The 24,560-nt window shown below is 47.6% G+C and overlaps 1 protein-coding gene across 2 annotated transcripts in view; it reads right to left on the bottom strand.

The window, feature by feature from the left end:
* Positions 1-24,560, bottom strand: part of ATP7B (ATPase copper transporting beta) — a 73,978-nt gene that overhangs the window by 11,910 nt on the left and 37,508 nt on the right. For both annotated transcript variants that reach the window (XM_036101330.2, XM_036101324.2), the window contains 11 exons: positions 23,525-23,782; positions 21,250-21,413; positions 16,778-16,939; positions 14,613-14,689; positions 12,922-13,096; positions 11,563-11,796; positions 10,747-10,838; positions 3,775-3,902; positions 3,506-3,660; positions 3,148-3,282; positions 60-254 (listed from right to left, as the gene is read on the bottom strand). In XM_036101330.2, the coding sequence (XP_035957223.1) occupies positions 60-254; positions 3,148-3,282; positions 3,506-3,660; positions 3,775-3,902; positions 10,747-10,838; positions 11,563-11,796; positions 12,922-13,096; positions 14,613-14,689; positions 16,778-16,939; positions 21,250-21,413; positions 23,525-23,782 (1,775 nt within the window). The remainder of the gene's footprint in view (positions 1-59; positions 255-3,147; positions 3,283-3,505; positions 3,661-3,774; positions 3,903-10,746; positions 10,839-11,562; positions 11,797-12,921; positions 13,097-14,612; positions 14,690-16,777; positions 16,940-21,249; positions 21,414-23,524; positions 23,783-24,560) is intronic.

Below are 24,560 nucleotides of genomic sequence, written 5' to 3' on the forward strand. Positions count from 1 at the left end.
CAGCTACAGAGTCATTCCAGCCAAGACCTCAAGGGATAGCCAGAGGCGCAAGGGCCAACCTTGTGCGCCATCTCCAGAGGCTTGCCTCCTTTGATGAGGATGCCATTCTGGGCGGCCACCCCGGTGCCCACCATGACCGCCGTGGGCGTGGCCAAGCCCAGGGAGCAGGGGCAGGCGATGCACAGCACCGTGATGGATGTCTGGAACGCAAACCGGATGATCACCTCTGCCTGGGAGATATGCTTGTTGGGGGTCTGAAAATAGGAAAGAGATAAAGGCAGGCTGAGGGTTAAAGGAGGAATCTCACTGACTTCTAATCACATAAGAACATTTCAGCGTGGGCAGCGGGACCTGAGATGTGTGATGAGCTGGGGTGTGGGAAACATGTGCAGTCCTTCTACATGTCTGCTTCAGTGCTGTGTTATCACCTGGCTCACTTTACTGGTCCCCATCCCAGTTCCCCAACTTGACACTCTAGGCTTTCCTCTGAGAGAGCCGTGAGGAGAGGAGAGAGTCATATAGAACTCCCTACCAGAGGAAGGTGCCCAGACTCCAGAATTGGCCCGTGTATGGCCATGCCCCGGCCCTGACACTAACTTAACATCTCTGCGTGTCAGCTCCCTCATTCAGAATGGAGACGGTAATACCAATAACGCCCAACTGTTGTTGGAAGGATTATATGAGCTAAGATACCTATAAACACATATAAACACATAAATATACATTGTACAATACCTGGCACGGGAGAAGCGTCTAAGAAATTGTAACTGTCACATTATCAATATTACATATTAACAATACTATACATTATTACTGTTATCATTATTATGAAAACTTTAAAAAATGATAGGTCTCCAAGGAATCTACCCTAAGGTGATAATCATACCAGTGGCCAAAGATACAAAGATATTTATCACAGCGTTTTTTCCAAAAAACTAGAGATACCCAATAGGGAACTGGGGAATTAAATTGTGAAGATGAGGTGCATAATGAAATATTATTCGATTGTTGAATCGATGATGCATACCTATACTTGTTGACATGGAAAGATACCAGCAACATTGTTACATAAAAAAAGCAAGTACAAAACGGCATGTGTTGTGACTGAATTAGTACAAAATTATCTGCCCATATCCCTATATAGCCTTTCAATGATACTGGAAAGAGGTTTACCAAAGTGCAAAAAATCGTTACTCCTAGGGATGGGATTTGGAGCCATCTTTATTTTCTTCTATTTTTTCCACTATCATTTTCTTTGCAAACCCAAAACAAACAAAAATATGGGTCTCCTTTCCAGTTACCTGCCGACACATATGGGTACTACTATTTGCATTCTGACATCTTGATTTACCTTGGTTTGTTTTGCAAAATGGCAGGTATCTCTGGAGCACAATCAGGAGACACTAAATTCACTTTAATCACAGTATGTTTTCTAAATCAAGGATACAGACCACGATCTCTTTAGCTTCCATCTACACTTTATTCCTTGATTTTGAAAGGCAGAATTCTAAAATAAGGTGTATTATTAAAGAGTCATTTCACTTCGATTAGAAACAGTTGGATTTAGATAGAGGGACACTGTATTTAAGACATCATGCAATTTTTAGAAATAAAGATGATGTGATTTAAAAAAAAAACAGTAATTCTCATCAAAATAGCACTGGGCATTCTGATGGGATTGGTGGACTTCTAGAGGGTGACATGAACCTCTCCCTACAAATGACTTTTAGACAGCAGGGTGATAATATCTTAAAGGAACATGCAGTACCTCATTTGCCAGCATCCTCCCTGATATTGCAGATAAAAACAAAAGAAGCCAAAGTAAGATGGAAAGGCAGGGAACAGCAGAAAGGCCCATATTCCAACTTGTTTAGGAACTTTTCCCACAGCCACATGCCAATGAGCTGCTCTCCCGCAAAAGCAGAAGTCTGAGACAGTCAGGTGCCGTAATAACCACTGGCAAATTCTAGGAATACAGTCATAGGTCATTCTTCAAAGCACCGAGGTCTCCTTAGATGTCAGAAAGAGCTTAACTTGGACATTTTTCATTTTAGGATAGGAAATTTGAGAGAGAAAATGACATCTTAGTAAATGACATGCACCCCAAGAATTTCAGATATGCCTTTAATTATGAGTAGACCTTTTTTTTAAAGAAAAAAATTATCCATTCCATATTTACAATTTCTTATTCTATGGCTCTAAGGTAAAATAGGCATTCAATTTGGCTAAGTAGGAGATACTTTAAACCATAGATAAAACACTGTTCCCCTCATTGGGCAGTTATCAAATATGACTCCCACTGAGCCATTCCCTGCCGATGTACATCAAGGTTTCTCAAGCTCAGCACTACTGACATTTGGGGCCAGATGATTCTTGGTTGTGGGGGGCTGTCCTTTGCATGGCAGGATGTCTGGCATCCTCAGTCTCGACCCACTAGATGTCAGTAGCATTCCCTCCCCAGTCATGACAACCAAATGTCTCCAGACATTGCCAAATGTCTCTGGGGACAACTAAATCACTCCCAATTGAGAATTACTGTTATATACAGTTCTTACTTCTCGAGCAGAAAAGGTTATTTTTGTACTTTCCACTTTTTTTGGAAGTTTGACAAAACAGTATTTCCTAAGATAGTATTCGTCATCTACCTTTTAACTCAAGAAAGCATATTCCATTGTCTCATGTATGTTTAATAAGTATTTATTATTAAAAAGCTATTAGCATTGCCTGGGAAGCCGCAAGGTTGAAGACAGTATTGTCAGACATAGAGAGCAAAAAACATATTTTTCTTAAAATCTGTTAAAATGATATTATCATGCCATCAAAATTGTGACCTATGATATGGGCCTCATAACTCCAGAAATGGCCAAGGTCACATTATGTAAATGTTTTAGGCATGACAACTGAGAGCTAACTGGTGTCTGGGAAATTATTTAACTAGAAGGCAAAGGGCATCTTTAAAAAAAACTTGCAGAAATAGAGTGACTGATGGTCCTATCTTGGCTAAGATTTTGCTGCCAATAAGTGAAGCAAGCAAGTAAATGTAATGGGTAATTAAAGCCCAATGAATCTAAGATATGAGAGAACAGGATTAATGGCAAGAGATTATTTAAAACACAGCAACCATACTGCCCAAAGCATTCAACTTACAGGAAAGTATTTCTGAACAACACCAAAATCGATAAAACCGATTATAATCCATACCACCAACGTCAACGTTGAAATGATGATGATAAATGGGACAAAATATCCACTAAACCGGTCAGCCAGTTGCTGAATGGGTGCCTATGAAAATAAAACACCAAGACCATGAGAAATTACAATCCACAAAGAAATACGTCCCCACAGGCACGGGCAAGCACTGGGGTTCTGAGCCCCCTCGATTGGTAAGTTAACGCTTACTAATCACTCTCTACTCAGCAAAATCTGCCTGAGTCTATGAAACTCTTAGAATAACTTCTAAAATGAGGAAGTTGACATTATGTTATTTTTTAACTTTCTTCATTACCTTTGACATCTGAGCCTCTTCCACCAATTTCACAATCTGAGCCAACGTGGTGTCATTGCCCACATGGGTGGCATTAACGAGCACAGAGCCGTGTGCATTTATAGACCCAGCAATCACTGTGCTTCCAGGTTTCTTCGTGACGGGCATGGCTTCTCCTAGAGGTGGAGAAAAGAGATCAACCGTAACGCACTCGGCCCCCAGTCAGTATTCACGTGACCCGGCAACTCCTGTGATACCCACCACAGGGAACAGGAGACAAGCCACCTAACCTGTGATGAGGGACTCGTCGGCCATGGTGTTGCCTTCCAGGACTTTCCCATCCACTGGGAACTTTCCCCCGGGGACAACTTTGATGATATCGCCCCGCTGCACCAGCTCCATGGGTACCTGCTCCTCTCTGCCAACAAAACCACTCAGGTTACGCACACAGCAATTAACCAGAGCTCAACCCTCTTGGTCTGCCGCCCAGCTCAGGTTCTCGACAAAGTGTTGGACATGCTCTTTGCTTTACACCGAGCAGCAGTATTCATTTTCAGATCGAGCCACTATTTATTGTGCAAATACTAAGGGGCAGGCACTTTACTAGGCACGGGGAAGAGAGCTGGGAACAGGACAGCCAAGTCCCTATTCTCAGGAAGACCCATTCTGCAGAAGAAACAGATAACAAGACAGTTCCAGGTATTAAATAAGTGTTAGGATGCAAATAATGTGACTGGAAGGCTTTTTTGCGGGGGGGGGGGGGGGAGGAAGGGTTCACTTGGAAGATGAACTGAGACCTGGATGATAAGAGGGGCCAACATACAGACGAAAGAAAGTTCAAGGGGAAAAACCCAACTAATGCAAAGGCCCCAAGGCAGGCAGGAAGGGTGCCCTGGAGAACCAGGAAGAGAAGCAGGCAGTCCAGATCCTGTGGGGACTTGCGGAGCAGAGTACGGGCTTTGGATGTAAGGTTTTTACTGGGAAGTGACATAATTTGATTCACATTGTCAAGTCCTCTCTCTGGCTGCTGTATGCGAGTGGGCGGCAGGGACAATACTAGAAGCCGGGGGAAGAGGTGCACTGTTGCAACAGTCAAGCAAAGGACGGCAACGGCTAAATGCGGAAAGAAGAGAATCAAAGAGGGAGCTCTAAGCTCTGTTACTGCGATGGAGGCAAGTGTACTGAAGCAGCTGAGGGAGGGCGAGAGAAGGGAAGGAAAAGAAACGAAATAAAGACCTTCGTGTTGACCCCCTTTGGGTCTGGGATGCCTATCTGACTTCCAGGGAAAATGTCAAGCAGGGAGTGGAAAACGGAACTTGAGCTGAGAGGAGGGGGCAGAGCTAGAGGTGCAAATCCAGGAGCTGTCCCAACACAGACGGCATTTACAGCCAGGAAATGGTGCGAGCGCACCTGGGTGTGCGAGTGGAAAAGAGAAGGAGTTCTAGAACTAAGCCCTGGGGCCGGACAACATCTGGAGGCTGAGCAGGTGGAAGGGCCCGGGTAGACGGGGCGGGGAGGCCCGCGAGGTGGGGGAGCAGGTGTCCCTGTCCAGCCGCCAGATAGGCAGACTTCATCACACTCTGCACTTGGGCTTGGTACCTCCGTGAAGGTCAGTCACACGCGCATAAGGAACAAAACCAACAGTAAGTTTTCAATGGAGAGACTGGGGGGCAGGGGGAATGCTGGTGAGGGGCCGAAAGGAAGATAAACCTGGCAGTAGTTGGGCTGGGGTACATGGAAGAGGTCTGCTGTGGGGGGGGGGGGCAGTTTCAGAAGCTGCTGGAGGCAGCAGCCCAGCGGGGGGGCGGACGAGAGCGCGGGAGGGGCGGACGAGAGCACGGGAAGCCAGCAGACAGCAGCTCAGGCCGCTTTCGCGGGAAGATGTGCTGGGACAGGGAAAAGAGCAGGAGAGGGAGAGGGTCAGATGGGACCGTGCGAGCCGTAGGTGTGTGAGGGCTGGATGCTGGGGGGGTCGGCCCAAGACAGACAGACATGCGGTGGGGGAGGCGAGGGTAGGGCAGGAGCGGGAGACAGCCAGCCGGAGGCCGCCAGGGAACCACCACAGGGGCCAAATACACGTCACTGTATACAGCCGACCCTTGAACGGCCCGGTTTGCACCACGCAGGTACAGGCGGGGTTTTAATAAATACGGTACAGAGATAGAAATACGTTTTCTCTTCCTTCTGATTTTCTTGACATTTTCTTTTCTCTCGCTTACTTTATTCTAAGAACACAGTATATAATAACATACGAAATAGGTACTAACCGACTGTTTTATGTTGTCGGTAAGGCTTCTAGTCAACAGTAGCTTATTAGTAAAGTTTTTGGGAGTCAGAGGTTATATGTGGATTTTCAACTCTGTGCTGGGTCAGCGCCCCTAAGCCCCACCGTTGTTCAAGGGTCACCCGTTTATAACAGTGCCTCATGACCAAACGGTGATAAAAGCAGATACGCAGGCTCTGAGGTTTACGTTACACACTCCCTTCATTCTACAAGGACTACATTCAAACTACCACAGAGAAAAATGCACAATAAGCTGCCTTATCAACATGCGAAGGTAACACAGACCTTTACTGAGTGTACATACTGTGCTAGATTTGTACATGTTTTTTTCTCACTGAATCCTCCCAAAAGTATATGAGGTAAGTGATACTCACTCCCAGTAGAGCAAAAACCTGAAGATTTCTTAGAAAGGCACGAAACTGAATCTACATGCCCACTTCTTTAAACATTGCTATGTATAAATGTATAAAACTTGGGAACCAAAATGTGCAGAGATGGTAAATATTTACATCAAAACTTTCTTTATTAAAAAATTGTGCAGGAGCATCCTCTGCAAAATGAGGATTCAAGAGTCTGTCTGTATCCAAAGGTCCAGCTCGGTGCCCCGTGCTGCCCCCTCCCTGCAAGGCTCTGAGCACACACCGCTCGGGCTGGTACGCATAAATACAGGCTCAGTGCCACGGGAGACACTGTGTGCACCAGATGCCAGGGACACGGTGGGGAGCAAAGCAGACACGGCCCTGGCCTTGGGAGCTCGGAGTCCTCGGTAGGGCACTGGTGAATCACAGGGCAGTGGTGCCCTCTGGGTCAAATCCTGGTACAAAGCCACAGTGTCCTCTTTTCTACAATGGTGATTTTGTTCCAGGATTAACTGAGATGATGCGTGTTCAGTACTTAGTACCGTGCCTGGCATGCGGTGAGCGCCCCGGGAATTTCACTTAATGGACGTTTTCCCTAGTGACAGGCCTCTGTGTAGCAGGCACTGTGCTGGACTTGGCTACGAACAGGACAAAGCAGAGCCTTCCTCTCAGGATGCTGACACCCCAGAAGCCACAAGCAGATCGTGAATGTAAGTTCAGTAGTGGCCATAATACAAGAAACGGGGTGGGAAAAGGAGGGGCGCCCTGAAGTCTCGAGTGCTAGGAGTAGATATGAGGAAACCCGTTTGCGGGCTGGGCAGGGTGGCAGACCAGGAGGAGAGGAGGACTCTCCATAATCTGAGAATGTTCTTTGCTGCTTCTTAAAGTCTCCCAGTGATGGAGACGCCCAGGCCCTTCCCCTCTGAGGCCTGTCTACGCGACCTGGAGGAGTTTCCCATCACACCAGGTCCTCACTTGGTAAGAGAGGCCTGTCAGGAGAAGGAGCACCTGCTCACTTGAGAAGGGGCATCGGGAGCTAATGGCAGAACCTTCTCCCCCGGAATAACCTAACTACTAAGCTTTAGAAGGTTCGCTTCTATGGGGATTCTTCAAGAAATTGGCACCCATGTCCAACTGGGTGCCATTCTAAGAAACCTTTAGTAATGTCAATCTCTGCTTAATCTAAAGTTGAATTTCCCCTTTGATTTGAATTGACCATATCATTCTAAGCCCAAACAGCTTAATTTAAGGTGAACAGCACTTGATGGGGGTCAAGGTGGCTCCTTCCAGTGAATTCCCAGCATTTCTTCTTCAGAAGCTTGTGTCCCCCAAAACGCCACGGTGTGGGAACACACTTAATTGAGAGACAGTGTTTTCCCTAGCATTTCTTCTGCTTCTGGAGCTTCTGCTAGTAGTCTACCACACCCGTCTCCTCTCTCCTCTCCCTCCTCATCTAACACAAAGTAAAAAGACAAAAACTTAGACTAGAACAGCCACTACCTAGATGAAGTCTGTAACTCTGCTTTCCCCACTACCACAGGAGACTTCAATGCAGGAGACTGGGGACCAGGTCGTGTAGGCCCTTGAATGTCACCCCAACAAACATGGGGTGATTTCTTGAACATTTCATGGTCCTTTCATTCATTCAACTAGTAATCTGAGCACCTGCCACGTGGGTGTCCCAGGGCAAGTGGCACAAGAGCCAACCAGGCCTGGGGACAGGAAAGGCTTCCGGAGGACATGCCCCCCAAGCTGAGCCCTGAAGGATAAGCAGCCAGGCAGAGGGGAAGAAGAAAGGTGTGTGGGGAGACCCGAGAGCCTCCTCCTGGGAGCTGCCAGTGGGGTGTGGCTGGGATAAGATGGAGGCATGGCGGCACAAGGGGCTGAGTCCAAGAGGTGGGCCAGGGCAGACGCCGAGTCTCATGTGCTCACTAAGCACACAGACTTCATCCTAAGGATGGCAGGGAATCGCTAAAGGAGCTCCAGCTACAGAGGAATACAAGGAGATCTGTGCTTCCAAGAGATCACTGGTGTGAATGTGGGAAGATATTTAGAAAGAGACGAAGCTGCAAGCAGGAGGCCAGTGAAGACCCTGTGGCAGTGCTGTAGGGGACAGAGTGGGGGCAACAGGAAGGGGCAGGGGGTTACCACAGGTAACCACGTGCCACACTGATCACAGACACTCCTATCACCCAAGACTTGGGACACACAGGTGTCCCTGGCAGAGGGACAGGGAGGGACAGGCCCAAGTCTCGCTGAAAGGAGACAACTGAGGTGGGGAACTCTGGTGGCCTTCTGACCAGTCCACACCTGCAGAGCCCGATGTGGCAAGGCCCCACAGAGGCGGAGGTCGACTTGGGGGCCCTGGCGCCAGCACACCTCATCTTCTAGAAAGTCAAGCTCCTCAGCGGGACCGCGTGTGGCCCTGGCCCTGGGAGAGCGGAGTGTGACCACGGGCCTGTCACCTCCCAGCAGCCGGGAGCACACCATCAGTGGGGTAGGAAGCACCACCCTAGTCTGACAGACGGAACTGTGCCTCACAGGCCATAACTGACCTGCTCCTAGCACACAGCCTGTCTGCCTGTGGCAGGCCTGAAGGAACTCTGGTCTTCTGGCTCCTGGCTTAGAAAATGGTGCAACCACATAACGACGGTAGGAGTCTGGCCATAATGTGTCCACAGCCAAATGCTAATCGCCATCTTCTGACTGGGGTAGCCCCACCGTCCTTGGGCATTTCAAGTAGCTTTTGCCTTCTGGCAAAGATGCGTGTCTCCTCACATTCGAATCAACCGAGCAGTCCGTGTGACTGCGGCCGGTGCTTTCAGAAGCACTTCAAAACGAAAGGCAGCAAGTAAACGCAGCTGTCCATGGTTTTGTTCCCAGTCTGAATATTTCCATATCTCAGTAACTCTCACGTCATTAATTTATAAGGGGGAAAAAAAACACAGCCAAGGTGTGCAAATGCTACAGAGCCACGCAAACAGTCGCGTGCATGGAGGCCCACACGTGGCCAGCCGCTCTGTCCCACGGGATCCTCCTGCCCGGAAGACAGATTAGCAGGTGGCCAAGAGGGAGCTCTGCCACTCACCTGCCCTGGACGTGGGGCAAGTCACTCCACCCCACGAAGCTTCAGGTTCTTCCTAAAGACATGGGGATCACGGGAGCCCCTACCTCATAGGGTAGTTATCAGGTTAAATTAGGTAGTTTATATGAAGTACTGGCTAGTGGGAGTGGTACATGGTAAGTTCTCAAATCTCAACTACTGCTACCACAATTCCGCCCAGTACTTAAAAGCTAGCATCCAGACAAAAACCAGTGCTTCCATGCTGTGGTCGGCTGGTGCCTTATGCACAGCACAGGCTCGTCGAGTGCCCCCCTGGAAAGCCGGGGTGGGGGCTCGCAGCCTCTGAGGGCCATCTCTGGGGGACGCACTCATGAGCCCACACTGGCAACAGCATGAAGAATGGGCATGTGCCGTGGGGGGGGGGGCACAGGACTGCTTTGACAACAGGGGTTTGGACTGTATGTCATACTGGATGGTTGGAAGCAGCAAAGACAGACACCCTGAAGACCAAGATGAAATTGACAAAGGGAGGTTCCTGAGCAGAGGCCCAGAAGGAGAGGCCTCTGCCCCTGGGGTGGGGGGAAGGGAGCATGCAATGGGGAAGGTTAGCTTTGTGGCTCACTGAGTGACTGAGTGACAGGGAACTGACGGATTTCCCGCCTTGATGGCTTCTATTTTCAGCAGTCAGAGTGAGATCACAGGCCGAAGGGGAAAGTGGTGGGGCCAGAGAGAGATTTCAGGAATGTGAAGAAGGTTTGAAATAAGCACTGCCTAGAATATGAAAATGAGGCTGACCAGGGAAGTACAGAAGCCTTAATTTGTGCAAATGTCCATATTATTAAGTGTGCCTTAAGAGTCAGTATGTGGAAGGGTTAAGAGCACGGACTCTGGAACTAAGAGCCTGAGTTATAGCCCATTCCACTACCTAACACCTGCGTGACCTCAGGCCAGTTGCTTAGCCTTTTTGATCATCAGTTTCCTCATCTGCAAAATATGGCTAATAGCAGTCCTTTCCTCCTACAGTTTTTTTTTTTTTTATTAGATTTAATACAAAGAGGTTAAAATAGTGTATGGCAGATAGCAAATGCCATGTAAGTTCCAGCAATAATGATAATAATTATTATTTTTAATATCTGCCAACCTTATGAAGAAGAAAAATACTTCTCACATTTGTATTATTTGGCAAGCTGAAACCCTACCTCTCAGCCTGTGTAAATCCTCCAGATCTTGCAAGGAAGGTCCAGCATATAGTCCGTGCTCTTTGAAGCTTTCCCTGACCACCTCTAGCCTTCCCCTTCTGTAGTCCGGGAACACTAGTCACCTAGACCTCTCATTTGTCATTTAGCCTACACACACCCCACCCTGAACTCTTGCACATGCTGTAGTCTGTAAATGCCTTGTTAATTACCTGGATCGAGAGGACAGATCTGACCGTACAAGTCTCTGCCTGCCCCCCGCAAGGTCTAGTGTAACGTCATGAAGATGCTGGGTGTCTTGAGGTGTATTACACAGATTAATATAAACTGGTTGAAAACTCTGGATGTAGAGAACCCACCTGATGATCAAGTTGTCCTCGCCAAGGGTCACAACAGTGGCTTCCGTGGCTTGGAGAGACATGAGTTTGGCAAGGGCTTCTGAGGTTTTGCTCTAGGAAATAATCAGAATGGAAAACAAGAGCTATTGTAAGCTGACCCGTGCAAAGCCAGACCAACACTCACTAGGCTGGCGTGAAAAGCGGCTGGGGTTACAGAAAGCCCCTGCGGAAAGAGGCTGACCCCCTAACACAGCCACAGTGCATGTGAAAAGGCCCCTCCAGGAGAGATGTTACTCACTGCCGTCGACACGCAGCCATGTCACCGCCGCACTGAACGTAAAATGCCACAAAGTGCCATGAATTACATTTCAGCAGAAAATACAAAACCAGTCTGTCCATTAGCTGCTTTTTTTTTGGGGGGTTCAATCTAATTTCTCTTAGAGCTTGAGTCCTACTCTTTTATAGAATAGGTTAAAATGTGGGTATAATGCAGGGTGTTAAAAATGGCATGACCCTCAGATGGAAACGTGGATGTGTAGACTAATAAGCCATATAGTCAGTTATGTACAAAGAGGTGGTGTGGGCGCTGCCCTGAAATTTCCATTATGCAATGTGCCTGAACAAAGGTTTCAATAATTAACCAGATTAGCTGGGATTTCGGAAGTAGCAACCAATTTGGAGATTAGTGATCAGAACACCTAATTATACGTAGGTGTCACATTTCTTTAAGTCTTTCTCTAGACCGTGTGTAATTAGTAATTCTAAATAAGGTGTTCAGATGAATCAAGATTTACATTACTGAAGAACAGTTCTTTTTTCACCTGCAGCTGCGGTTACCTTTGCCACGTGTTCCAGCCACCGCCCCAGGGCAATGAACACAAAGAGCATGGGAGGGGTGTCGAAGAAGGTCACAGGGCTCCTCTCCGCCTTCTCGGCCACAGCCACCACCAGGATGAGGAGCGAGTAGGTGTAGGCGATGCTGGTGGCCAGCACAATGAGCACATCCATGTTGGCCGCCCTGTGCCTCAGAGATCTGTAGGCCTGGACGTAGAAGTACCACCCGCCAAGGAGCTGAAAGACAGCAGAGGAAGAAACAGCTGCTCAAGGAGGCCCGGAGCCCAAGGAGCCACCAGATGCCCAGAGGCCCCTCGCGCCTGCAAGTGCTTGGACATGACTTTCTCCTCGGCAGGGGACGTGCAGGAAATGTATTTCCTGATTCACAGGCCTATGGATTTCTGGCACAGGAACGTAGGGTCAAGGTCTTGGGGGACCTTTAAAACCCAGAGTACATAACCTGAATGTCCATCAACAGGGCAAGGGGGCCATGGGGACATAAAGCATGGTCCATTTATACTGTGGACAGTGCTCTGCAGTCCTGAGAAAGAATGTGCTAGATCTATAAACCACTGGCATGAAAGATGCCCATAATACATGGTTAAGTGAAAAAGCCAGTTATAAATCAATTTATCTAGTATGATCCTATTCCAGTTAAAAAATAAAAAGCCCATGTGTCTGTATTATGTGAACACGTACACACACCTACATATATAAGCACATGTGTATTTTCTCTACATAGATGAAGATCTGTAAACATACACGTCCAACTAGTACTAATACTAAGGTAACCCTGGGGAACAGGATTGGGCTGGAGGCGGAGTATGATTCCAGTGAAAGAGTATCTTCCCCTTTGCTGCTTCTCCTTCAGCATGGTTTGAATTGTCTACAATAAATATACTTTACATTTGTAATTAAAAAGAAAATACAGGAACAAGCAAATTCAGGCCACAAATATTGCCCTCAGATAGTCTTCAACTAAGCATCCTGTCGTTAAGGCAGGAGTTTTATTTTATATTCTAAAACAGACAGAGGGCACACTTCCCAGCAGCAGCAACTCAGCTAGCTCCTTAATATCACCCCTGGAGGAGAAGTTCCAGGAGGCCTGTCTCAGGGCTTGCTACTCCAGGGAGAGTTTGAGCACCTACAACCGTGAAAGTGACGGTAAAACCAGGTCCTTTTAAGCATCTTGCACCCAGCCCCCCCTTCCCCCCCCCCCACCAGTCGTAAGACAGAGAAAAGAGCCCCTGCAGGACAGCTGTGATAGCCAGGCTGAAGGGCTGTGTCTGGCACGGGAGGGCGGAGAACCTGTCGGCCACACACAGGCAGGGAGGGCAGAGGTTGGCCCTTTCTGATACGCACCTGGACAAAGGTACACAAGATAAAGAAGATGAGATTTAGAATGGACAGTCCTGGAATGATGTTGTGGTCCAGGACCATAGACTCGTGGGGCTCGTTGCTGGGCACCAACATATAGATCATCAGACCCATGACAGGGATGCCGAACACCAGGCTGCACAGAAAAGACTTCTTCCACCTGCAGAGCAAAGCAGGGACACCGGCCTGTCAGGTATCACCTGTCACTGGGATTGTGGGCTGGTCTCCTCCTGGGGACTCAGTTTCAGATCGTCTGGGACAGACAACCAGTGGTGTGAAACGAAGGGAAGGCTCCCTCCCTGACACCAGCCACCTGAGAGCACCGACAGGTTTAAACTTGGCAAGGACGTGCCAGAGATATACTAGACGCCCCTGCCCGTCCGAGGCTGACCTGTTGCCTCTAATCCATAGGGGGGGCAACTGAGGCCCAGAACTGAGAACCCAAAGAAGTGGAACATCCCGGTCCATATGGCTGCCTACTGCTCTTTTTTCAAAATAAAATCTTATACAGACTCCCAAGTAAAAACAGATAAAAGCAAAATTTTATTAGTCTGACCTTACTTTTACATTTGATTTTTAAACTATTACTTAATATAGGCAGTGAGAACTGTAAAGCCATCTTGGTGAACACCAAAGTTTGACGTGGGGGTTGCAGGTGACAGCTGTGGTCTCACGTCAGCATCCATGAAATTCCCACCATGTGTTGTGGAAGCTCTAGCATGCCTCCACTCCGGTCTGCAAACCGCGGGCCGCAGGACTGAAGTCTCAGACTCTCAGCCTGTCGCCCAGGGCCCCGAGAATTAGCCCCTCGCTCGCTTTCCAAGTGCCTCTCCTGTCAGGCCTTCCCTGCTCCAGGCATGCTGAACAGAGCTCACAGGAATCCCTGAAGGCCCCCTGCCTCCATGCCCCTAGAAGACCCTCATGTCAACCCCCGACCCCCACCCCCACAGCCTGGCAAACCTCCTCTCATTCTTCGAGGCTCAGATCACGTGTCCCCTGCTGGTTGGCTTCCCAGACCCCCTGAACCCACTTGATCCACTGCTCAACCACTCATTCCTAGCCCAGCTATGGGCCTCTCCAAGGCAGGGATGGTATCCTATTCATCCCTAGCACTTGGCATCGTGCCCTGCATACAAAAGCACCCTTGTGTTTGTTGAATGAGTAAGTGAACATCTGCAACAATGAATGAACTCAGGCTGCCTTTTTCCCAGGCCATTTTCTTTCCAATGACCATGGTTCCTGCCCTCAGACCCTACTTCTAGAACCCATTCAAATAAAGTCTTAAAATACTCTGTTGTGAAAGAAAAAAATCCACTCTCTTCCTCCCAACTTAAGTCAGCCACCAGCCGTAAGTGGCGATTTAAATTAAAATCAGTTAAGATGAAATGAAATGAAGAATTCAGCTCCTCGCTCGTACTAAGTGCTCCGCAGCTGGTGGCTAGTGTCCCGGGCAGTGTGGGTATAGAACATCTCTGTCACTGCAGAACGTTCTGTCGGACAGCACTGCTTTAGGAGGGTAGCATCACAGGGGCAGCAAAGGCAACTCCTCCAAGTGGAAGGTGCTGTGGGAAGCCAGGTCAGCAGGGACACCCGTGAGCACAGAATGAGGCAGTCAGGCCCGGCGAGGGGGGGACACTCAGTCAAGAGCGCCAGTGTACCTTTTCTGTTCTACCTACTGCTTTATTTCCACCTTGTGGTCCAAGTGATGCGCGCTGGGGTTTCTCTGGGCCGGGGAAGCATGAAAGCCGATTTCCTTATTATTAAAAAAAAGAGAAGTGAGAAACAGGGAGGAAAGAACTTGGTTAAAACATGCATTGGTAGAAAGCATTTTACATCTTTGGAAATTAGAAAGTTAATCAAAAATCGCCTCAAAAGACTGTATTGGTTTTTCCGCTCATGACTTCCGTACCCAAATCATACTACAAATCCTGTCAGAGGTCCAGCACCATCTATGCTTACAGACTGTGTCATCCTCAGGGGCTGGCCTCAGATGGCGACTCCTGGTCCCTCCGCGGGCAAAGGCAGCAGGTTCTGGGAGAAACTTCAACATGCCCCGAGGCGGATCAATGACGAATTTATACACACAGAATTTTTGTGTGAGGAACCCCAACTAGGGAGTGGTCAGGTCAGGCGCTGTCATTCCTGGCCTGAGGAAACTGCAGCTCAGAGCCATCATGCTACCAGAAGAGCAAGGCCCCGTGCTCAGTGAACAGGTCTCTGGGCTCCCAGCCTGGGTCTCTCCCCGGCAAGCAGACCCTGGGTCCTTTGGCACCTGCAAGCCGAGGCTTCCCCTGAAGCCAGACGGGCACCGCACCACAATCTGCTGGCTCTTTTCAGGGAATAAACTCCAGCAATTCTTTCGCCACCTCGCTCCCTGACCCTCTCCGCCTCATCTGATCGGACCCCTTTACGAAATTACATGGGAAAGGCCGCCAGGAAATGTCCTGTCGGTCAGGACGATATAAGGAGGGGCCCCAGGACTCTGATAATGGGATTTCGCACGAAAATGAAAAGTTACGGTTGGAGAAAGGGCATCTAAGACTGTCTAAAGACAAACCCTCTTACAACGAACACCGGCCTAGTTACATTAGGGAAGGAGGCAGCAGAGATGCAGAAACGGGGGCCAGACATCAGCAATATTCCTCAAATGAGCACAGAGATGCTCCTGCACCGAGCTCAGCCAGTGGCGTGGAGGCCAGGAGGGGCACGAGGAGTAAGAAGGTGACAGAGATGTGGTCCGAGCACCCCCTGGGGCCCTCCCTCCGACGGCACATCAGTCTGCCTCCCCGGCCTCACCAATGGCCCCTCACTACTGTTCCGTAAGGCCTGTGCTGTGGCAAAAATCGAAAGGCCGCTGAGCTTGGAACTGTGAGGTGTGGGTCTGAGGGCCGGTCCTGCAAGGTTTAGCAGGATACCAGTGAGCGGGGTCACTTAACCTCCGTGGGGATCTCTCCCCACCTGACAGAGAAGCTGTGCTGTCTGCTTCTGAGACGGGGGGTTATAGCAGCAGCGGCAGGAGGAGCGGTAACACACATCAGGGAGCTCCGCCAGGCCGCACAACACACAACCTGTCTCCTCAGCACACACACAATGAAGAGAAAATGAAAGACGACACCGAGGCTGCTACTAGAGGTTTCCCTGCATTAGCACTTCCTGCTAAACTTGAGTTTATCCTGACCATCAGTTCATCTTGTGAGTTAACCTAGCTCAGTCTGGACTGTTGTAACCCATTCAGATCACCACTAATGCTCACCCTCTTATGGTGTGCTATCAACAGACCTTCCAAAGGAAATGGATTGTCTGTGGACAAAGCGAGGGAGGGAACAGAGGGAGGCAGTGTGTGAAAACTATTCTAATTGATTTTCCAAACGAGAAACAACTAAACTCTCTCATTGTCAAGCAGGCCCAGCATAGTGGTAAAATGTGGTGTAACTCCTCTCATTACCAATAATCCTTTGGTCTACAGATACTTGGTACAGATATAAGTAATACTTTATAATTACAATTAGGTAATTTAACCCCATGTGCCCAGGTATCTTACTGATATTGATGTTTCTCAGGGAATTCAGGAATTCACTGATTTTCACCCTCAGATTATCTGATATTTACTTAATTTCAGTTTATTTTAAAACGATTCACCTTCACTTCCATGGGAAAGCTTGAAGGATAGGTTAGGTGACCTTTTTCTTTTCTTTTTAATTTTTTGGTTAGCTATATTTTCTCATTTTTCCACAATGATTATAGATCACTGTTTTTTAAAAAGGGGGCATATTTTTTAAATTGAAGTAGAGTTGAGACACGTTACATTAGTTTGTATAATGTTTTTTAACGAATGACTTACCTCGATAATTCGGACAATATCCCGTGCACCGATAATTTCAGGATCGAACTTCACATGGGCTTTGCTGGTGGCAAGGGCCACAGACGCGTAGGTGATGCCGTTTGTCCTTGTGAGTTTGGACTCTATGTTGTGAACACAGGATGCGCAGGTCATCCCCGTGATCTGCCACACAGGATGACAAAAATACTACTCACTTGGGATTGAGAGGATCCCATCAAAGGCACACAGGGAGCGGGGTCAACAGGCAGCCACGAGCCCTTCCTCCTTCCACGGCATCATTCCCAAGGCTCTGGACTCCCACCTCCAGATCCCATGTGCAAGATTTTCCTCCGGGACGCTCCCCCAGGGGCTGAGGGCAGGTAAACAGTGGTTCTTCCCCAACTCAGGGACGAGAGACATAGCCAGTCACAAAGCAGATGGCGACAAACCAACACTGACTTCCAGCTCTGACAGTGAGGAGCTTTCGTAAGCCACCCTACCCTCTCTGTTTTGCCACTTCTGCCACGCTGTGCATATGGATGTGAGAAAGGGAGTCGGAAATGAGACATGCCATCCCTGTAGTATGTGTTAGGCAAGCCAGACAAGTCACTCTTTTGAGCATCAGTGGTCAACATTTCCCAGAACGCTCATTAAATACAGACATAAAACGTCTACAGACAGTATCTGAACGTGTGATGATGATGATACAACTATTGAGACTGCTTCGAACATTGCTCAATGAATGTTTTCACCGAACTGAGAGATTTCCCCTAAGGTCAGGAACACGGCAGGGATGCCCACTCTTACCACTGTTGTGCAACATGGTACTAGAAGTCCTAGCCTCAGCAATCAGACAACAAAAAGAAATAAAAGGCATCTGAATCAGCAAAGAAATCAAACTCTCACTCCTTGCAGATGACATGATACTTTATGTGGAAAACCCAAAAGACTCCACCCCAAAACTGCTAGAACTCATATAGGAATTCAGTAAAGTGGCAGGATATAAAATCAATGCACAGAAGTCAGTTGCATGTCTATACACTAACAATGATAGAGAAGAAAGAGAAATTAAGGAATCAATCCCATTTACAATTACACCAAAACCTGTAAGAAACCTAGGAATAAACCTAACCAAAGAGGCAAAGGATCTGTACTCAGAAAACTATAGAACACTTATGAAAGAAATTGAGGAAGACACAAAGAAATGGAGAAACATTCCATGCTCATGGATTGGAAGAACAAATATTGTTCAAACGTCTATGTTATCCAGAGCAATCTATGCATTCAATGCAATCCCTAACAAAATACCATCCACTTTTTTCACAGAGCTGGAACAAATAATCCTAAAATTTGTATGGAACCAGAAAAGACCCCGAATAGCCAAAGAAATGTTGAAAAAGAAAATCACAATTCCAGGCTTCAAGCTCTATTACAAAGCTGTAATGATCAAGACAGTATGGTACTGGCACAAAAACAGACACATAGATCAATGGAACAGAATAGAGAGCCCAGAAATGGACCCTCAACTCTATGGTCAACTAATCTTCGAAAAAGCAGGAAAAAATATCCAATGGAAAAAAGACAGTGTCTTCAACAAATGGTGTTGAGAAAATTGGACAGCCACATGCAGAAGATTGAAACTGGACCATTTCCTTACACCATACACAAAAATAGACTCCAAATGGATGAAAGACCTAAATGTGCGACAGGAATCCATCAAAATCCTTGAGGAGAACACAGGCAGCAACCTCTTCGACCTCGGCTGCAGCAATTTCTGCCTAGACACATCAACAAAGGCAAGGGAAGCAAGGGCAAAAATGAACTATTGGGACCTCATCAAGATAAAACGTTTTTGCACAGCAAAGGAAACAAGTCAACAAAACCAAAAGACAACCGACAGAATGGGAGAAGAGATTTGCAAATGACATATCAAATAAAAGGCTAGTATCCAAAATCTATAAAGAACTTATCAAACTCAACACCCAAAGGGCAAATAGTCCAATCAAGAAATGGGCAGAAGACATGAAGAAACATTTCTCCAAAGAAGACATACAAATGGCCAACAGACACATGATAAAATGCTCAACATCACTCAGCATCAGGGAAATCCAAATCAAAACCTCAATGAGATACTACCTCACACCAGTCAGAATGGCTAAAATTAACAAGTCAGGAAACGACAGATGTTGGCGAGGATGCGGAGAAAGGGGAACCCTCTTACACTGTTGGTGGGAATGCTAGCTGATGCAGCCACTCTGGAAAACAGTATGGAGGTTCCTCAAAAAGTTGAAAATAGAGCTACCATACAACCCAGCAATTGCACTACTAGGTATTTACCCCAAAGACACAAATGTAGTGATCTGAAGGGGTACGTGCACCCCAATGTTTATAGCAGCAACGTCTACAATAGCCAAATGGAAAGAGCCCAGATGTCCACTGACAGATGAATGGATAAAGAAGATGTGGTATATATATATACAATGGATTATTACTCAGCCATCAAAAAAAAAATGAAATCTTGCCATTTGCAATAATGTGGATGGAACTAGAGGGTATTACGCTGAGTGAAATAAGTCAATCAGAGAAAGACAATTATCACATGATTTCACTCATGTGGAATTTTTTAAGAAACAAAAGAGGATCATAGGGGAAGAGAGGGAAAAATAAAACAAGATGAAATCAGAGAGAGAGACAAACCATAAGAGACTCTTAATCATAGGAAACAAACTGAGGGTGGCTGGAGGGGAGGGGGTAGGGGTGGGGGATGGGGTAACTGGGTGATGGACATTCAGGAGGGCTCGTGATTTAATGAGCACTGGGTGTTATATAAGACTGATGAATCACTGAACTCTACCACTGAAACTAATGATACACTATATGTTAATTGAATTTAAATTTAAAAAAAAGAATACATTATATATTACCATAGCTATTGTAATTCAATTCCTTTAGGTTTTAACAAGCATTACATCGCAAGAGTGTTGTAATTTGCAAATATTAACCTGACACTTAAAAATCTGGAACATTTAAAATACTTTAGGCAGCTCTAATAAAATTGGAACCCAGACAATGAGTATGACTCTGATAAAACCTCTTCACAATTCTAGCTCTGCTTTGTTCAAAGTTCTGCAGTGCTTAGTATGTCATCGATACTCTTTGTATGTTCAATTCTGTGCAAGAATATCTTGTGGAGATTAAAATTCAAATAGAATATATTTTAGGAACTATTCATAACCGGGATCCCACACCTGCATAAATTAAGTTCAAAAACCATGTCATACATCTTTTATATATAAGCTACCTTTTCTCAACACAATTAAACCCATTAACTCAATGAATAAATTCTTTTGTCATTTGGACCTATAGACAAATACATACACGTATAACGAAGTAATAATTTAGTTATGCATTTGTCTTACCCATTTCTTTATTATCTTTTTCTCTTATTGGCAAAATAAAGATTAAAATGTGTATTCAAAAAACAATGTTTTCACCTTTCCCAATAATATTCATGATCTAGATTTTCCACAGTGGTCTGAGCTGGCAGAGGCATCCCCATTGGGGCTGGGGTCTGCAGCGGGGGCCACGCTCCGGACTCGGGTGCCGCGGGCTGGAAGCCGGAGAGCAGAACACTTCACCTGACCATACACCGGGAGGCCCATCCAGAGCAAAGGGTTTGCTCGACAAAGAAGGCCCCTTATCAAGAGCTCAAAGTGCCACTCGCGTCCTTAGTACTCAAACATTTACTTACCATAATGGCAGTGACTAAACACGGTAAGGGAGTTAAGACTCTTCCTCCTCGGTACAATGGCACTACTCAATTCCTTGTCCTAAGCCTCCCTTTATTTACACAAAAAGAGCTTTATACAGAAGTGCTTGTGAATACAGCACAGTGGAAATGCGAGTCTAGTACCTAGTGTTGCGACGATGTGCTGTCATGTACCTCTGGTAACCTGGACAGACAGCAAACAATAACCTCCCCTACCACCCTGGCATCCAGCCTTGGCCGCCACCGCAGGCTGGGTGCTACGGGACACTGGTCGCCACTTAGCTCCCAGACGCCCCTGTGCCTGCAGGCGGGCTGTGATAGCACCAGGGGCCCTGGCTACCACACTGACTCACCCCCTCTGGCCTCGAGACGCCTCTGGGCTTTCTGGAATGTGTTCAGGTTCAACGCCCTCAAATCCAAGCTCTGGACAGCTGCCATTTAAATGCCTCTTCTTCCTACACTCCCACCACTCACCTCCCCCTCCTCCTCACACCGTGGATGCGCCCAGTGGGGTGCAGCCCTATGACTGTGACAGGCCCGACATTCCTCACAAAATGAACAGGTCGTCGTTGTTGGCTTCGAAGGAAAACAGAACAAACAAAACCCCAACAACACACAGGATATGTGTAAAACGGGAGAAGTTTCCTGGCCCCTGTCGGAGGCCTGCAGCCCTGCGGCCCCAGCTCCCGCCCCCAGCTCCTGCCCAGCCGCCGGCCGCACTTACGATCAGCTCGAGGTCGCCGTCTGAGCCTGTGTAGTCTTCCATTACCACCGCCTCAAAGCCCAAGTCACTGATGAGCCGAGCTATCTCCAGTGGCTGGATGACTTCTGGGTTATACTTAACCTCTGCCTTCCCGGCCATCAGGGCAACCAGCACCGAGAGAATACCTGGAACCATCGGGCCACAGTTATAACACTCCAGGCAAGGCCTCTGAGATGACAAAGTCAACATAACCTAACAAAGAAACACATCTGCCCCAGAAGCCTCTAGAAGAGGAGTCCTCAAACCTGACTGCACACTAGGATCACTTGGCGATCACCAGGCCCGGCCCTAAACTCAAACCAGTTAAATCAGAAGCCCTCAGGGTGGGTGCCAGGCGACTTTAATGCACCAGCCAAGTGTGAGAACCAGTGTTCTAGAACAATGCTTCTCACATTTTGATGGGCACACAAACCACCTGAGGACTCTGTTAAACTCCAGATTCTGGTTCAGTCGGTCTGGAGTGGGTCTGGGGTTCTGCAGATGCACCCCGCTCCCACACAGTCTCTGTGCTGCTGGCCGGGCGTTACTGAGTCAGGCTCCAGAAGATGCCAAGGGTGCCGAGGGCACACACACCTCACCGCAAGGGATACGGTCTGCAGCTCGCAACTACTGTTCCATCAGTGGTGGACTTTTTTCTTCAGACACTTTTCACACACAGAAAAAAAATTCTTTCAAAGGTACTTTTCCTCCCTCTTTTTCACTCTCTAAGCCCTTTCAGAAGTGGAAGAGAACTCCCAGGCTGCAGACCATCTCCAACATATAACAGTCCGGCTTACAACTTTTCGACTTTGTGATGGTGCAAAGGTGATACACGTTCAGCAGAAACCGCACTTCCAACTGTGGATCCGGACCTTTCCTGGGGCTAGCGCTATGCTGTAAAGCCTTCTCTGGACATGCCGGGCAGCGGCTGAGCGCCTCGGCTCCCGTCAGCTGTGGGAACAACCGACACACGTTCTGACCCGCGTCAGGTCGGTTCGGCCAAGCTACGATGTGCCCTAGGTTAGGTGGATTAAATGTATTTTCGACTCAGGATATTTTCAGCGTATGATGGGTTTATTGGGACATAACGCTATTGTAAGTCCAGTGAGATCTGTACCTTGCTAACACTATTGTGTGAGTTTGAGGGGGAAACACGACTCATTCACATAAAACAAAGACATGTGCTTTAGAAAGGATGCCATAATGGATAAAAATGGGGGAGTCACAGGCACCATGAGATATAGGATATTTTATGAGCAGCTAGCCCATGGATGACAAGCATGCCTCAATTTGCAAACAGTCGTTCTAGAGCTCCAGGACACATACAGCATAGGGAACCAGAGGCTGGAAACGTGTCACCCTACTTTAGGGCTGACTGTGAAGGCCAAGGAGTCTGAGCAGAGAGATACATGGAGAGAGAGAAAGTGACTCTGCTGGAGTCAGGGTTAAGATATTTTCCAAACAAAAGACTAGGACCGGATTATTGCTGCACTTTCAGGTTTAAGAGACAGTATTGGAAATGCAGTTTAGAGGACAACACTGTGGCCCTTCTACAACACTCTGTGATTTACAGGAGCAAAGGATGGGATGTTCAAAACTGCCACTTCTCCACAAACTGCAGGCTATGTACTCATGCGACAGTGTGAGGCCAATGGCTGGGGCTGGAGGGGAAAACAGAGATGACCACCGGGACAAGCTAACTGAGGAAGCTACCCATGGAATGTGCCAGGACCTTTACATTGCACTTCCCATCACTAACTCACTCAGAGATACATTCTATTTTATCTTAAACAAGCTAAACACTTCCAGAAGAACACAATGCCAAGTGCCCAAGAACATCAGACAGACTTCTCTGCTATCATACAACGAACTTGCTGCCAGATGATCAGGGCTGCTGATAAACTGAGTCAGTGGGGACTGTGAAGGGAGAGCACGATGCCCATCCTGCTGCCCGCAGCATCTGACAGCCTGCACATGCAGCCTCCCCAGCCTAACACGGGCACAGCCTCCCCAAGTCTAATGTGGGGGCAGGCCTCTTACCTGCTTCTTTTTTTTTTTTTTTAAGATTTTATTTATTTATTTGACAGAGAGAGGCAGCGCGAGAGAGGGAACACAAGCAGGGGGAGCGGGAGAGGGAGAAGCAGGCTTCCCGCGGAGCAGGGAGCCCGATGCGGGGCTCGATTCCAGGACCCTGGGATCGTGACCTGAGCTGAAGGCAGACACTTAACGACTGAGCCACCCAGGCGCCCCCTCTTACCTGCTTCTTTCTGCAGGTTTCTCTCTATGTTGGACACACAGGATGCACAGGTCATGCCTGTGATCTGTAAAAAGCACTTCTGAGGTGCCGCTGTGGTAGAGGCTTGCGGGGACTTGGACGAGGAGCCGGGGCTGTGGTTTTTAGGGAGCCCCCCAGCATGGGGAGCCTCTTCCTGCACAGACACAGGTACGCCAGCTGTGGGGTGCGCTGAGGAATTCCCAGCACTGTGGTTTCCAACATGGTTGCTGTAACAGTTTTCTAGAATAAAACGTAAGAAATCATTCAGATTAGAAGAATAACTTTTTTTAGAACAGGAGGTTCAAGCCTGACGGAAGCAAATGAAAGCTCCTGAAGAAGCTCCATGGGGGTTGGTTTCCATCACTGCCCCCCTCCCACCAGAGACAGAGGCACACAATCACAGACATATGAAAAGATGCCAATACTCAAGAATGGAATGTTCCAGCTGGATGAGTGCTCTAATTAGACGACGACAACAAGAACTCACCAGGCCCTCCACTAAGCACATGGATGACCTCCTTTAAAATAGCTGTACAATATCTTGTACAGATAGAGAAATGGGTTAAAGAAATTTAAAAATGTGCCCCAAACCCCTCAGGTAGTAAGTAATGAAGCTAGCTTCTAAACCAGGTCTCTTCACCCCCAGGATCTGTACCTTTAAGTATCACATTCTCCTTAGCAGAGGTTTGTTCCCCCTCAAAGAATCCAGTGGACCCCAAACCCCTTTACTGAGTTGTCTGCCTTTCCCTATCGTTTGCCTGTGTCCTGGATGTGCTGTGGACACGAGTCCTTGTCAGGTGCCCGCACCGCCCATACCTGTTCCAGGCTGTGTTCTGTACCCGCACCCTCAGCTCGTGGTGGCTCTTCTGACAGAACAAGTCCTGAACGGTAACGAGGCCCAGCTTACCAACCAACTAAACCAGCTTTAATGGTTAGTATGTTTTGTGCTCCAGTAGCAGATCTGTCTGCCTAAACACTAAAAATATTCATACAGTTTCCTTCTAGGAGCTGCTACTTT

This window comes from Halichoerus grypus, chromosome 4, assembly GCF_964656455.1.
Source record: "Halichoerus grypus chromosome 4, mHalGry1.hap1.1, whole genome shotgun sequence".
Taxonomy (NCBI): domain Eukaryota; kingdom Metazoa; phylum Chordata; class Mammalia; order Carnivora; family Phocidae; genus Halichoerus; species Halichoerus grypus.